We start from the raw sequence: 16139 nt of genomic DNA on the forward strand, positions 1-16139 counted from the left end.
TCTTAACTTCCCCTCCAGTTTTATATTCAGTGGGGATTCATTCCCACCATATTTCTTTCCTTCACTATACCACCTTATAAAATAACATTTTATTAAAAAAAATATATTTTATTAAAAATGTAATTATATAATATATGTATTTAATGAATACTGATGTCAAGATATATTTTTTCATTCAGCCTCAAGATTCAAAATCACGTATAAACTGTTCCAAATTTTTATTTTAGCTTTAATGCTAGTCTTTGGAAATACTAATGTATTGTGCATAATTTTCTGATACAACAATCTTGTGTCGATAACTGAAATTTCAATATTTCACCATTATTTTAAGAAAATAAAAGAAACTTTATAACTAAATTTTAATTTGTTTGATACATCAACTGAAAATTAGCACATCTAGATTTCTTTCGGTAAAAAAACTAGTTTCGTAAAACTAAAAACATGTACTCTGTAACTGTTAGTTTGTTTACTCAGAACCCCTTGTTCGATTCGAAAAACTAAATTTTTGTTAAACATTAATATCTTAAAATCATTCCGCAAATTGAGCCAAACAAAACTAATTAATTATTGAAACATATTCAGCAGTTGTTCAAACCCACCCCCCTTTTTCTTATAATGTTAATAATAATAATAATATTCTGAACCTTTACCTTTTTGGCAATAGGTTAAAAAAAATGCAGTTTCTGCGGTAATGATAAACACATATGATATGACTAACAAAATTTAATATGAATTCAGTCAAATATAACAAATATGAGGGTTCGAGCCGGCCATAATTCACGCATACGCAGTTTCAAACTTCATTTACCAACTACGATGCCCTAAAGTTTAGGTCAATAAAGCAATTACTAAAATCAACATATAACATATCTAAGAAATTGCTTTCTACATGTATTCTACATTTTGACTCACAAATACCAAGATAAATAGTATGTATACATATCAACCACACTAATACTGCAGCCGGAGACCGTAATTGGATTTCATGTCACCTATACTCGGGAAAAAGTCAAGAAAAAAAAATATTCCATTATAATTATATTTTGAAATATCAAAGAATTTTCAGTTTACCCTTGGCCACAGAATCCTTAACAAGTTCCATATGGCAAGAAGCTTTCTGAGCTCCAGTCAAACCAGAACAGGTGCCGCTGGCCCCCAAAGTAACAGCAAAGTAAAGATAAACAGTACAGAGAAGAGTTAGCAGAACAAGAGCAGATAAGAGGAAGCGATGCCTCTGCACAAGTGTGGACCAACTACCCAGTTCATCCTTTGTAAACTGCCTCCTGAAAGAGGGAGACTTCAGTCGAGGAGAAGACAGTATGGAGTCAAGAACCATGGCTTCAATATCAACCTTTCCAAATCCCTGAAGCTGCACGTCATGCAAAAACACCAGTAAAATTGTTACTCCATGTAAGTGCAATGTAATATAAGGCTTAAAAAATGACATCAGTATAGCAATCCAGTGCGTTTTTTTTTCCCTGTTCTACACAATCACGCATACATGCTAACATATTTTTTGGCTTCTAGAAAATATTCGATGGGTTTTTGATGTAAATTAACAGCTAAACGTGACTAGAAGAGAAAACTTCCTGAAATCATGGTCAAATATCAGTTCAGAGTCTTCCGTGAAACAAAATTTAGACCCTCACGGCTAATAATCCTTCAAAAGGAAAACGTGTCATAAAACAGCACCCTCGCCAAATCAAGCCACGACCGCAAATTCAAAGATCCAAAAGGAAAAGCTACCTAGGTTTTAAATAACAATCCGCAAGCATGGCTTTGGCTACGGCATCTAAGGTTCTTGTACTATCTGCAAGAGCATCGCTAATTGCGGCCACATTTATCGCCAATTTTTAACAATATCCAAGATCGCAACAAACAGTGACTGTACTCGCCATTTAAAACCCTAAACACTGATAACCTCACAAACAAGGGCACGTTCATGATTTCGCTCTGACTACAGATGAAACGAAAAGAGAATAACAACCGTCGACAAAAACAGCAAAACTCCGAGAGCAGAACAAAACAAGATGAGCCCCTTTACTCCTATTTCAGCATGCAACCCCACTTAACAACTAAAAGAAACGTAGATCTTTCTTCTTTCCCAATTCTGACAACACAAAACTACTACACAAATATCTACAAGAGTGACATCTACTCAGCAGCAAGGAAATCAGAGAGTATAATTGTCAATTTCAAGAAGGTATCATTGATAGGGTTGCATGATAGTTAAGTCAGTCCGAAATCGATCGAATCGTAAGAAAACCGAAGCAGATTCAAAAGAAAGAGTGACACGACAGCAATACGGCGAGGGAGGTGGTGAATCTGAATGGGTTAAGTTTCAATCAACAACAGTAGCAACCAATAGACAGTTCAGTGGAATCGAGAAGTAACAAGAATTAATGATAGTACGCAATCAAAGGAATAAATTGATGTAGCGAAAGATGAAAGAAAACTCAGATCTAACGATATAGTAAAAGAAAAAGACAGAGCAATACATACCTTTCCCCTTCAGCTTAGAAGAGGTGCCTTGGATTTGAGAGAAGAGAGGAGATGAGATAAGACAGTTGCCGCAGAATTTGCAAAATAATGTGTGAATCGCACGCCATTTCCTCTTCTTATATATACAACTCCAGAACAACTATAAAGGTGCCTAAAATACGCGTATACAACTCACACTCTTCTTATCCTACTAATCTCTATTTTCTTTTCCAATAATTCTAATTTGTCCTTTGGATTTTCAAAAAGTCACACAAACATAGGTTTTTTACTTTTTATTTGTTAGGTTGAAATTAGCAGGTCCAGTTGCCGATTTTTTTGTTGAAAGACATTGATACATGTATTGATTTGGGAACACTTTTTGGGCACCGCCCATTCAAGTCTAACAACTACTCTCTTGTCATGGTCAACAAAACAAAGATACCGGGAGCTCCGTCTCATTAATTGAATCGATGGGCTTCACTACCTAACACTCCTTGAGCCCACTTACTCACCCCTCTAGCCCAATTTCATCCGTATACTGCCTCCAATTCAACTCCCAATGTGGGCCTTTCAATAACAATCACCTCTTAATGGACCCAAAAAACCTATAAACCATTTTTGGTAACAGATAACACCGACCACCTCGTATGTGAAGGGACCCGTTGGTACAGAATTTGGCACCCGTGCTTTGCGGGGATGTTTTCATGAAAAATAAGAGAGATGAAAAAGAAGAAAATTAATATAATTGAAAATAGCTTTTAAGTAGGTTAAAATATTAATTGCTGAGGAAAGCTTTTACTATCGAAGATTATGATGAGTCGAGATTCAAAGTATAATAAAATTTGATAGGAACGGGTTCAAGAGTTAATACTAAATTTTCAAAATAAATATTTATGAAAAATTAAAGGTTTTTATGGAACGTGAAATGATGGACAATAAATTTTTTAATATGTTCAGAATTTTGTCCGTTTTTAGTATATAAAGGTCAAAGTATGGATAACTTCTGTGAAGATAATATAGATTTTTTCATAATAGATTTTTTTTTTACTATATTTGCCACGTAATTTTATCATGGTGTGATGTATTTTTCGTACTTTTTTTTTCTTTTTAATAAAATCTTCGTACAATATTTAATATGAGTTTATTTTGAGAAAAAAAATAAAAAAATAAATTTAAATTGGGTAGTAAATAAGTGAGAAATAAGGTAATTTTGTTTATATTTTTTAGTAGTTTACTATTGTTATTATAAAATAATTATTTTAAAATATTTTCAATATAATTTATTATAGTGAAAAAAGATTCAAAGTGGGTTATTTTTCAGTAAAGCCTTTTAATTGATCATGTTTTATTAATACCTATTATTTTTAAATCAATTCATCTCATATTATATATATAATTAAAATAGTAAATGAAGTCATGAGAACTAAACCTACACCCTAAAATTATACGAGTTTTTTTAATTAAATTTTCTGTAAAAAATAATATTTTACGTTATAATAATATGAATTTATGATTAATGAAATTAATTACATTTAAATACTATTACTCTTTTTCTATATTTATGTTGATTTATATACAAAAGGAGGAAATAAATAAGAAAGGTCTACCTAAAATAAGTTTGAAGAATGACTTAGAAGAATCACTACTGAAACAGGTGAAGGTTGTTGGTGTTAAAAGCTACCTATCCTTAAGCTTGGCCCAACCCTTCTAAACTTTGCTGTTTGCTGTTTGTAGATTACCACAAAGCAAGGTAGAAGGGCTCTGGGATTTAACACGTACAGTTCCTCAACATCTGAATGCCCATTTATCTTTTCTGCCAATGAATCAAACTCTGAATCAGCCCTTTCTTCAATCCCTTCAAGAGGGCTGCAAATTCTCCCAGCTATTACTCTGCACACTATGATGGATTTTCTCGAAAATGGTCTCTCATGGGATGTCATAATGGAAATGGATTCAAAGGCTTTCCCACTTGTGGAAGTTGTGTAAACCCCCAATGCACCTTTGAATTCCTTGTTGCTCGAGAACCCGTGTCTCAGAATTTGACATATACCACAATAGTCTAAAGTGCACAGCCTGTAACAGCTGTTTATGCCCAGAGAGCATGCAATGGTTGTGCCGTGGAACCTTAAAAGTTCGTTTCCATCAGCCACACAACGAGGGTGTTTCTTCTTTTGTTTCTCGGCCTTTTCCTTCACCTTTTCTCTGTACTCCTCAAAGCAAGCAAAGGTTTTTGGTATATTCACAACCTTTAAGATGCAGTCAATCTCACCCAACATGCTTTCGGAGTAAACCGAGTTTGTTCCGCATATTGTTTCTATGATCTGTCTCGACGAATCTTCCTCAAGCTCAATCACTGGAAAAACAGAGTACATGTTGATGAACTATGTATGTTTTAAGACTAAATTCATTGATCATTTTATTCAGCAAAGAAATGGCAAAAGAGTTTATGGCAACTAACTGAACCATAACATGAATAAAACAAAAACAAAAACACAAGATTTAGAAAGAAGCAGCTCCGTAAATTCTTGACCCTTCAATTCAATTTAGGAAATATTAGTCTGTTATTACCTGAATGATTGGAGACATTGTGTGCTTCTACAGCAACAGGGTTTTTTAATTTCTCGCCACATTTATCACATGTCAATGATGAAAAAACATCAGAATCCATCTGAACCAACGTTCTTGTGTTCGAGGGCACATTTGCTTCATTGTGATCTAGAGGATATGCTATCCTTGAAGATGTCTCTGACCTTCGTGTTCTGCGAGAAGCTTTATTGCTGCTATTGCTTTGAGGACAAGGAAAACGTCGACTAGTTTCATGGTTTGAGCTATCAAGAGTAATTTCGTCGATTATGGGACCAGTGATCTCAATGTCCCCTTTGAAACTTAGGGGATTTTTGGAGTGCCTCTTGCTTCCTTGGATGAAATCTTTGGTATTTGAATTCTCAAGATTGCCCAACTTTGTTCTCTGGTTACCTTTTTGCTGCCTAATAGTCTTTGGATCATGAACATGATTCGGGTGTGGTTTGCACTGAAGGGTCTTCTTGAGAGAAAGCCAAGCCTCAAACATTCTCTCTCTTTTTTCGTTATGCTCTTAAAGGATCAACATTCAAAAGGCTTTTGGAGAAGAAATGTGTAGAATATTTCCACGTACCAATAACCTCCAATTCCAAAAGAAAGAAAACAATCAAGGAATCTTGTCCCTCAACTACACAGTTCCTTCATATGCAAGCTGTTTTTTCCTTTTCAGTAGAACGTTAAAATATTCCATGTGCAACACAATACGCATTATAACGATTTCAGTAATTGAATTGCCATAAACATGGTAGTTTGATTTTGAAGCCTTATAATAACTTCAGAATCTCCATTTATTATTCATGATTCAAGCAATCTCCAACAAATTTATATCATTTAAGGTTATCTGATCTTTGAACAATCAACGGACGAGGAAGCACTAACAGGGATCACAACCATCCAATCATTTTTTATTTCAAATAAAATATTGCTCTGTGGAATTGAATTTATCAACAAGGAAATATATATATAAGGAGGTGACAACGTCATATAATAAGATAAACAACTTTAAAAGGTGCTTTCAGAACTCTTAAGAAATTTATCAACAGTTTTATCTCAAAAGTCAGTAATGTGTACATGAGCTTCACGCAAACAGTTTGAATTCTTGGGACCATTTCCTTCTTTAATTAATTATTTGTGTCACAATGATTAGGACTGATTAATTTATTCTTTCAATAATTATAAACTTGTAGACCAACCACAGGAGCTCTTGGAGATGTCCATATTGTAGATTGTCTTTGGTTTCATCAGTATTCAGTGATTTCTAGCTGTGAAAACCCAAGGTAGTACGATTTGTAATATTGTTAATATATAATAACTATAATCACTCCAAGAGCCGTTGCTCATCCTCGTGCAAGGTTTTTGAATTTCAAAATCCGATAAAAACCGGTTTGAAAGGTAAGGTTTGCAACCACACATATATACTTTAAATTAGGTATGTTGAGATTTGCATACTCTAAATATAGAGCGTACTCTAATATGTTAAAGGTGGGATTTAAGTCTAACTCAAACCCCACTAACCAGCTTGTCATAATAGGTTTTACCTTTACATATATACTCTAAACTTGTTTTGTATGTGGGGCTTCAACATAAAGTTTAAATGCATTTATATTAATTACCTTTTACCAAAACTATTGCCAAAGAATAAGTTATCGTAAGGAAGGAAATAGTTTTGAAGTAAAAGTAAAGAGATTGGTTTGGAATACTTGTTGGCTGCTTTCCTTGCCCCCAATGGAACGAATCATAGAAAGGAAAAGACAATTAAACGAAGAATAAAGTAAATTGTAATGAAAAATTTGCAGCTTTAATTCATTTCACGAATCACGATCACACTTAATATTACATAGTTCTTTTGCAGACATGTATCATTCACTAATGACAGTTACGTTAAAATCAGGTAAACTCCCAACATATAACGAATGTCCTCTAAGTGTTTAATGCAATTACATATTTACAACGTCAACTTAAAACTAGCGGTTAAACTTGTACAATTTTATATATGATCTCATATATGTCTATATATATATATATATATATATATATATATATATATAGTGTAGTGCAATAAAACATGCATAGCCCTACTTCATCTTCTTCTTCTCTAGAGCTTCTACTGTATTAGAATCATGACCAAAAACTATGGCTTCCTTATCTGCATACTTGTGATGGTGTTGGATGTTGTTGCTGGCATACTTGGAATTGAGGCAGAAATAGCTCAAAACAAGGTACTCTAACTAGAAAGACCCTTCTGCTTCATAAAAGTTGAGAAAAACTGAAGGGTTTAACACGATTCTCTGATCCTTTTGGGATGAATTAACAGGAGAAGCACATGAAGGTGTGGATATTTGAGTGTAGGTACCCAAGCTATCATGCTTTCAAGCTAGGTTTGGCAGCTGCCACTCTCTTGACACTTGCCCATGTCATTGCTCACTTGCTTGGTGGCTGCATTTGTGTTTGGTCCAGAGAACAGTATCGATCAGCTTCAGCAAACAGACAATTAGCAGTGGCTTTTCTCATTTTCTCTTGGTAAACTCACTCTTTCACGCATCCTTCTTAATTTGTTTTTTTCTTTTACAGTTTCTCACTATTAACTTTTGCAGGATTGTGGTAGCTGTTGGGATGTCGATGCTGATCATAGGCACATTAGCAAACTCAAGATCACGAAAATCTTGTGCCATGTTCAGCCATCGGTTTCTAACCATAGGAGGCATTATGTGTTTCATCCATGGATTGTTCACTGTTCCCTATTACGTTTCTGCCACGGCCACCAGAAAGGAGGAAGAAAAGATGAAAGAAAACGCCACCCAAAGCGTGAGACGCACTTGATCATCTTTTGTTACCAAAACCAGAAGCGATTACACCTAGTGTTTTACAAAGTGTACATTTTTTTTTTTTTGTGTGTCCTTATGTGTTTCAATGCTTACACAAATTGCTTGATTTTCAACGGATGCATATATAAACAATTGTATGATTAACTGCAAATGCACAACAAAGTGTAGGAACTGCATAATTTGAGAGTGAGAGAGAAGTAATTTCTCTGATTTTTACCTAAACTCTACAACTTAAGATACAGTACCTAATAAAACAACATATCTTTTTTGAACAATGCTAAAGTAAAAGCGACATTTACGAGCGAAATCATAAAATCAGATTTATTTATAAGAGTAAAACAGGGATGGATAAAGAAAATCTACTGCGTGTCTGTTCGGCTTCGAAATTGATTATGGGAAGGTACCACTTTTTAAATATATTAAATGCTTAAACATTCGTCTATAAATAAAATCATGTTTTATCACATCACAGTATTTCATCTTAGATAAAGATATACAGAACTTTTCTAAATGTATTCTTTTATGTTCAAAGAAAATGTGTTAATTTATGCTTTTAATAACTCTAATTTTTATAGTGATGATAATAATAACATGATAGCAACAATTGTGTCTCAGAAAAAGTTCATAATTGATTTTCAGCTTATTATTACAAACAAATATTATACAAAACTTATTATTCCTCCGTAGCAAGTATATTTTATTAGGGTTTACCAAACCTTCTCGATGACCGAGGGGAGCCATGCCCCAGTTTATTTTTTAAATTTTATATATTAATAAGTTTTAGAGTTTTTTAAAAAATTTAAATTAATATACAACATATATTAAAAATTGATATAAATTAAATTATGTATATTTTTGTTTATTTTATAAAGCATAACGTTTATAATAAAATATAAAATTAAATATATTAAAGAATAAAAATATTTACTAACATTTTTTTTCATTGTTTTTTTAACTTTTTTTATCTATTGTACTCATATTTCACTTTTAATTTTTTTGGTTTTTGAACAAAAAAAATTAGACACAAACTCACTATTTTTGTTCTCATCTCTCATGTTTTATTCTATTCTTGAAAAATATATCTTTATTTTGTCTTATTTAATCGTGAAATATTAGTTTAATAATTAGTATTTTTTTATTTCATGAGTCTTTGCATATTTATTTGTTATGAATATAGGAAAAAAATAATATATTTCATGTGTTTTTTCACAACTAATTTTTAATTGTGCTGTGATTACTAGAGTTTTCTTTGTAATTATTTCTCTAAATTTTTATTAGATTATGATCAATTTTTTTTTTCAAAATATAGGTATGTTGATGGTGAATAAAAGAATGAATTTATTTTTTTTAAGTAATAAAAAGGAAGTTTCATATAAAAATAAAAACAAACATATTCAACTTTCTTACATCTTTGAAAACATGATATTAAAGATCTAATTAAAAAAATTAGAGGTGAGAAATTTGATAAATTGTTTGGAACATGATACAAAAAACATTCTCACATATGAGAATATCCAATGAATGAAAAATATCAAATTAGAAAAATTTATTTAAAATAAAACATATATCAAATACAACTTAAAAATTATAAATATTAAGTTTATTATTTGACCCCTTAAAATCATAGGTCAATATCCTTCGGTGCTAAAAGTCTATGTTTGTTTCCAATATGGAAATTTCATAAGTAAAGAAAATGCAATAATATTTCAAAATCCAATGCAATAAATTGCAACCAAAAAAAAAATAGACCTCCATTTTTGGTTGTTCCATGTGAAAAAAAAGCACATAAAGTTATTTTTTCTAATAGATTGAGATACACTAAGTAGTCCACTACTTATGTTCTATCCCTTGTTCTTCGCGGCTCATAGACTTCTTGGTATTACCTGGAGGCAAATACCTACAAAAAATATTATAATACTCAAGTTAGTGTTTACTTCGGACAGTTTCGGACAATAGCTTAATGGAAAATTATCTTTTGACAAGAAATTTTTTGACAAAGTTACTATAAATGGAATTAAAATAGATTTTTATTTTACTTTTTAACCAAAATAAAATAATAAAATAATATTTTTTTACTTAAAATGGTAATTTGTCAAAAGTTTGTTAAAAAGAACTTTGTTAAAGTATCACTTCCCATGGCTTAATAGTATATTGTAGAAAAACTCACCTTTTGTCATTACTATTACTATTACTTACTTGTGTTCATAGGTCGGTCCAAGTATATTTTAATCATGTTTTAGCACTAATTATCTCATGATGATTGTTTTTCCGTAATTATTCAATTAGAAAAATATTCTTATTTATAAATAGGATGACAAAGATGAGACTAGTATGGATTTGATTATGTCATCCTCATTTTCAATTAAAATCCATATTCATTTTTGTCTTGTCATCATATTTAATGGGTGTGAATTATTTGTGTTGCATCCCCATTTTCATCATAAATCAGTAGTCCATGTTTGTAATTGTCTATTAATCTTTTTAGAAAAACAAAAATAATAAATGTCTTTAGTTTCAAATATCAATATAAAAATTAATTATATAAATACCAAATTATCAAAAGAATTATAAAAAAAATTATTAGTATATTAAATATGTTTTGAAAGTTTAAAATAGAAACATAGAAAAAGACAAACTTATACGAAAAACCGGAGAAATGTCTACGTATTTTTTCTTAAATGAAGGCAATAAGGTGAGAGGGACTAATAAATAGTAACCGAGGGAGGAATAAATTTTGTCTCCTTACCCCAAGTGTTTTTGCATACATATTAACTAATAAATCACACTGACATTTTTCAAATTAAACAAAGATTTCTGTCTATCTTTTTAATTCTACACAAATTTCTTCTTTATTTTTAAATATATATTATATTGGTATTCGTTTAGAGAAAAGGAGACATGACGGCCTTTATACATTTTGAAAGATAAATTAAAAAAAAATGGAAACTAAATTATAAATAGTAAATAGTTTGTGGTATATTATTAAAAAAAAAGAAATAAAATATAATGGTGATTAAATAATAAAGGATGTGAAAATGTAAAATTTTTCAGAGAACAAAATAAATGACGATGAATATAAGGAAGTAAAGAAATAGAAAACTAAAAACTAAATAGATAAGTATATTTATTTACAAGTAAGATCAATGAATAAATAATTTTTTTAAAATGATCTTCTCTGACCAAATTTTCAAAAACCGGTTTGAAAGGTAAGGTTTGCAACCACACATATAAACTTTAAATTAGGTATGTTGAGGTTTGTATACTCAAAATAATATGTTAAAGGATGGATTTAAACCTAACTCAAGCCTCACAAACCAACTTGTCATAATAGGTTTTGCTTTTACATATATACTCTAAACTTGTCTTGTATCTAATTAATGTGGGATTTCCAACATAAAGTTAAAATGTATTTATATTAATTACCTTTTACCAAAACTATTGCCAAAAGAATAAGTCATAGTAAGGAACGAAATAGTTTTGAAGTAAAAGTAGAGAGATTGGTTTGGAATACTTGTTGGCCACTTTCCTTGCCCCCAATGGAACGAACCATAGAGAGGGAAAGACAATTAAACGAAGAATAAAGTAAATTGTAACGAAAAATTTGCAGCTTTAATTCATCTCACGAATCACGATCACACTTAATATTACATAGTTCTTTTGCAGACATATGTATCATTCACTAATGACAGTTACGTTAAAATCAGGTAAACTCCCAACATATAACGAATGTCCTCTATGTATTTAATGTAATTGCATATTTAGAACTTTAACTTAATACTACTGTTCCCTATTACGTTTCTGCCACGGCCACCAGAAATGAGAAGAAAAAATGAAAGAAAACGACACCGAAAGCGTAAGACGCACTTGATCATCTTTTGTTACCAAAACCAGAAGCGATTACAACTAGTGTTTTATCAAATGTACAATTTATTTTATTTCATTTTTTTGCGTCCTTTTGTGTTTCACTGATTACACAAATTGCTTGATTTTCAATGGATGCATAAACAATTGTATGATCAATAGTATATCACTGAAAATGCACAACAAAGTAAAGGAACTGCATAATTTGAGAGTGAGAGAGAAGTAAATTTCTCTGATTTTACCTAAAGTCCACCTCTACAACGTAAGATAGAGGTGTTACCTAATAACATAATAGCAATAATTATGTCTCACAGAGAAAAAAAAATTAATAATTGATTTTAAAATTACGAAAAATGTATTATACAAAACTAATTATTCCTCCTCAGCAACTATATTTTATTAGGGTTTACTATACGAACCTTAAATATATGTTTCCTTGTATGACACTTATTAAGCAAATAAATTTGATGATATTTCAAAAAACAAGGCAATAAATTGCGAAAAATTTAAAAAAGAAAAAGTACACCTCCATCTTTGGTTGTTTCATGTGAAGAAAAGCATAAAGTTCCTTATTCTAACTGTTTTCGATATATAGGAATAACAAAGAGACAAGACTAGTGTAAATTTGACTATGTCATTTTTATCATCAAAGTAAAAATGCATCTCATTTCATCTTGTCATCATATTTAATTTATTTAACGGGTATAAAATTCTTGTATCTCATCTCCATTCTCATTAAAAATCAGTTAAGTTATAGTTTACGTATGTAATTTTGTCTATTTTCTATATCAAAAATAATTAAATAATATTTTAGAAAAACAAAAAAATTAAATGTCTTTAGTTTCAAATGTCACCAAGAAAATTAATTATATAAATATTAAATAAAAATATCAAAAGAAAAGTAAAAATCAATAATAAAATTGGACTAATATATTGAATATATTTTGAAATTTTAAAGAGACATGGAGAAAGACATAAACTTATATGAAAAACTGGAAAAATATCTGCATATCTTTCTTAAATGAAGCTAATTTGGTGAGAGGGACAAATAAATAGTAACCGAGGGAGGAATAAATGCTGTCTCCTAACCTAAGTGTTTCTGAATACATATTAACTTATAAAATAAATCACATTAACATTCCTAGCCTTTCTCAAGTTAAACAAAGATTTCAGTTTTTCTTTTTTAAATTCTACACAATTTTTTTAAATATATAGTATATTGGTATTCGTTTAGAGAAAAGGAGATACCACAGCCTCTTGAAAGATGAAAAATGGAAATAAATAATTGGTTTGTGGAATAGAGAGAAAGAATAATATATGGGTGATTAAATAATCTATAATAATATATAAATATATAAAGAGATTTTCTTTTTTTTCTTTTGTGTCGATATTTTATATTTTTATTTTTATCTTTAATTATTATTTTAAAAATTAATTATTTTATAAATAATTTATTCTTAATTGTTATTTAAAAAGAAAATTTAATCGTTATTTTAAAAACTTATTTTATCTTTAATAATTATTTTAAAAACATTTTATTTATATATTTTTTATTTTATTAATTAAAATCTAATAATTATTTTAAAAATTAATTATATATTATTTATTAATTATTAAAAAAATTAAAAAAATGCGAACACATGACAGTGTTATTCACTGATAAATTATAAATAATATAGTTTGTGGTATATTATTAAAGAAGAAGAACATATGGATGATTAAATAATGAAGGATGTGAAAAGGTTATAATTTTTCAGATAACAAAATAAGTGATATAAGTAAAGAACTAAAAAATTAAAAACTAAATAGATAAAAGTAGTTATTTACACGGAAGATCAATAATAATAATAAAAAAAAATGAGAGGTGGTTGTGTCATGTGTTTGGGTTTGTGTGGTCTCATTTCGCAGAGGCTTCCCCAAGCGCTAAAAGTTGTGGCTATGAGTTTGTTTTGTTTAGTTTGTCGTACGAATTTTCCACGCAAGTCATTCAAACCCCAGTGTTTCTTTCTCACCAGAGGCGCCACCAACATCAAGATAGAAACTTTGGACTTTTCTTGGTTTCAGAGTCCCTATTTATCACTCCTCCCTCTTCACTTCACCAATTCATTCTTTCTCTCTCGGTCCTCTCACTGCAATTCTGTTCTATCATTTCATCCCTTCTCAGTTACCACCTCATACGCACCAACCATCTTCAATTCAACGCTACTTTCCAATCGGGTTTGTTAAACTACTTCTTTTTTCTTTTCCAAAACTCCATTTATCACTGTAAAATTACAATTTATCCCTCTCAAGCCGGGAGATCTTAAAATCTACTGCCTGCATGACAAATTTTTTATTTGCCAGCGTCTTTTGGTTTATGAAATTGAATTCGTTAGCATGTATGTAGGTCAGAGACTGAAAACTAGAACTGTTGAAGTATATTAATGTGGTGAGTTGCAATAGCATTTAAGGATGAAATTTGTTTTTAAGAAAGTGGAGAAATATTAGTGAAAGGATGTTTCTGAGCGTAAGTGGAAGAATAAGAAGGTAATAGAATGTGGTTTTTATTGTTGTCATGGTGTTCTACCAACATTTACAGCAGTTAACTTTTCCACGTAGTTGGTGTTTTGATGATGGAGAAATCCAAATTAAGCTCGATTGAATTCCATTTTTGTCAGAAAGTAAAGGTCTATGTTGGTGTTGATGCAGGAGGAGTTCCTAACATGACAACTGTACCTACTGCTGATCTAACTGATGCAAATACAGCACATGTAGGAAGTGGTGATTTGAGGGTGCTGCATCCAGTGTTCAGGGTTTATGGTCAGATCACGTCGTTCTCTGGTCCCATTGTAACTGTGAAGGTGTTTGAAGACAACGTGTTGGTGAGGGAAGTTCTTGAGACGAAAGGGGAAGGAAGAGTGTTGGTGGTTGATGGAGGGGGAAGCTTGAGGTGTGCTTTGGTGGGAGGGAATTTGGCACAGATAGCATATAGCAACGGGTGGGCTGGAATTGTGGTGAATGGATGCGTTAGAGATGTAGATGAGATCAATGCATGTGGCATTGGCGTAAGAGCCTTGGCTTCTAATCCACTCAAATCCAACAAAAAACGCACTGGCGAAAAGAATGTCCCTGTTTACGTTGGGGGAACATTTATTCGGGAAGGAGAATGGTTGTATGCAGACAATGACGGCATCCTCATATCAAGATTTGAGTTGTCAAACTAAAAACGAGGTTAAATATTGTTGCCATTGGGATGCTTTATCATGATAAGTTTGGTTTAATTTATGATGGTAGGTGGAAATGCTGTGTGTGGATAGTATAAAACTTAATTTATTGCGTGAACTGTTTATCTCTTCATTGTTTGGAGTTATATTTCTTACTGAAGGGTGGAAAAAAAAATATTACTTTGGGGCAGAATCAAGAGAGTGAGTTCAATAGTATGTGTAAATAATATCATTACTCTTAATGAAACAGCAACTGCTATTTCAAATTACAACGATTACAACATACAGCAGTGACAGGTAGAACACTTAATCTAAACATTACGAGTCTTTCTGGTAGAACACTTAATCTAAACATTACGAATCTTTCTCCCTATTTTCTGGCAGATGTTGCTGCTAAGGAGCATGCATGCCCTTCAAAGACTTTTGCGTTATATCAACAATAAATTCTAACCGCTTTTTGGTTCATAAAAAGATCTTCATCCTTTATTGGTGATTCCAGAATTTGAACAGATAAACTCAGTCCAACACTAAGGAGGCTACCAGTCGTTTTATAAAGGGTTCACAAGGAAGAGAGATAACACCTGTGTAGCCACACAACCACCACTTCAAAATCTGATAGAAGTCATCCCTTTTAACCTTCAAGTGGTCTGTTCATCGCAGCATGCAACTCTCTATCCACAACCTTCTTGAAGGATTGCAATGAAATTTAAATCTTCATAAATCTATTCAAACCACTCACCCCTAGCCCAATCTTAGTGGGATTTAAGGCAGCCCTCTATACAATCAAACCCAGAATGCTAAATTTATATCATGTAACTAAGGCGTTGAATTAAAAAAAATAATTAATATTTTCTTCATTTAATCTATGAAAGGCAATACATAAATTCAGCAGCAGCTCAGTGCTAAAAAGAAAATTTCTCCAAGGACGGCAGTGACGATATTGAAATAAAATGCCTGTCCCCTTTCAACATGTTAAAACACCTATCCAAAAAAGTTGTGCTTAAAGAGATAAAAGGGTTTTGAATTCTTGTTCTGGCTCCCCGATATTGAATAAGAAAGTTGGAAACAGAGAAATGTTAAAGAGAAATAATGCAGGAACCAAACTCAGACACCGATCAGTTCTGAAAGAGTACTTCATGCAAATTTCTAAAATCATACTGAAGATTTTCACAGCAAAGAATATAATGTT

The 16139-nt window shown here is 31.3% G+C and overlaps 4 protein-coding genes across 6 annotated transcripts; 2 read left to right on the forward strand and 2 right to left on the reverse strand.

Annotated features, from left to right (window-relative positions):
* Positions 1 to 845: 845 nt before the first annotated feature.
* On the reverse strand, positions 846 to 2704 carry LOC114188789 (ephrin-A3 protein). The gene is made up of 2 exons (XM_028077434.2): positions 2503 to 2704; positions 846 to 1369 (listed from the first exon to the last, which is right to left on the reverse strand). The coding sequence occupies exon 2, from the start codon at positions 1334 to 1336 to the stop codon at positions 1052 to 1054; it is 285 nt and encodes a 94-aa protein (XP_027933235.1). The 5' UTR covers positions 1337 to 1369; positions 2503 to 2704; the 3' UTR covers positions 846 to 1051.
* A 1328-nt stretch (positions 2705 to 4032) lies between these two features.
* On the reverse strand, positions 4033 to 5784 carry LOC114188783 (uncharacterized). Its single transcript, XM_028077422.2, has 2 exons — positions 5050 to 5784; positions 4033 to 4834 (listed from the first exon to the last, which is right to left on the reverse strand). The coding sequence occupies exons 1-2, from the start codon at positions 5549 to 5551 to the stop codon at positions 4152 to 4154; spliced, it is 1185 nt and encodes a 394-aa protein (XP_027933223.2). The 5' UTR covers positions 5552 to 5784; the 3' UTR covers positions 4033 to 4151.
* Positions 5785 to 7018: 1234 nt separating this feature from the next.
* LOC114189095 (protein DESIGUAL 2-like) lies at positions 7019 to 8108 on the forward strand. The gene is made up of 3 exons (XM_028077804.2): positions 7019 to 7280; positions 7376 to 7581; positions 7656 to 8108. The coding sequence occupies exons 1-3, from the start codon at positions 7182 to 7184 to the stop codon at positions 7879 to 7881; spliced, it is 531 nt and encodes a 176-aa protein (XP_027933605.1). The 5' UTR covers positions 7019 to 7181; the 3' UTR covers positions 7882 to 8108.
* Positions 8109 to 13697: 5589 nt separating this feature from the next.
* On the forward strand, positions 13698 to 15083 carry LOC114187181 (putative 4-hydroxy-4-methyl-2-oxoglutarate aldolase 3). Of its 3 annotated transcripts, XM_085674718.1 has the most exons (3): positions 13826 to 13964; positions 14134 to 14273; positions 14436 to 15083. In XM_085674718.1, exon 3 carries the CDS (start codon positions 14450 to 14452, stop codon positions 14948 to 14950), a length of 501 nt encoding a protein of 166 aa, XP_085530844.1. In that variant the 5' UTR covers positions 13826 to 13964; positions 14134 to 14273; positions 14436 to 14449; the 3' UTR covers positions 14951 to 15083. The 3 variants fall into 3 exon arrangements, with proteins under 3 accessions (XP_027931146.2, XP_085530842.1, XP_085530844.1); XM_028075345.2 differs by lacking the exon at positions 14134 to 14273 and having other exon boundaries at positions 13698 to 13964; XM_085674716.1 differs by lacking the exon at positions 14134 to 14273 and having other exon boundaries at positions 13717 to 13964; positions 14405 to 15083.
* The last annotated feature ends 1056 nt before the right edge of the window (positions 15084 to 16139 follow it).

The sequence above is a fragment of the Vigna unguiculata genome, chromosome 6 (genome assembly GCF_037176805.1).
Source record: "Vigna unguiculata cultivar grain cowpea cultivar isolate G323 ecotype 2 chromosome 6, ASM3717680v1, whole genome shotgun sequence".
NCBI lineage: Eukaryota > Viridiplantae > Streptophyta > Magnoliopsida > Fabales > Fabaceae > Vigna > Vigna unguiculata.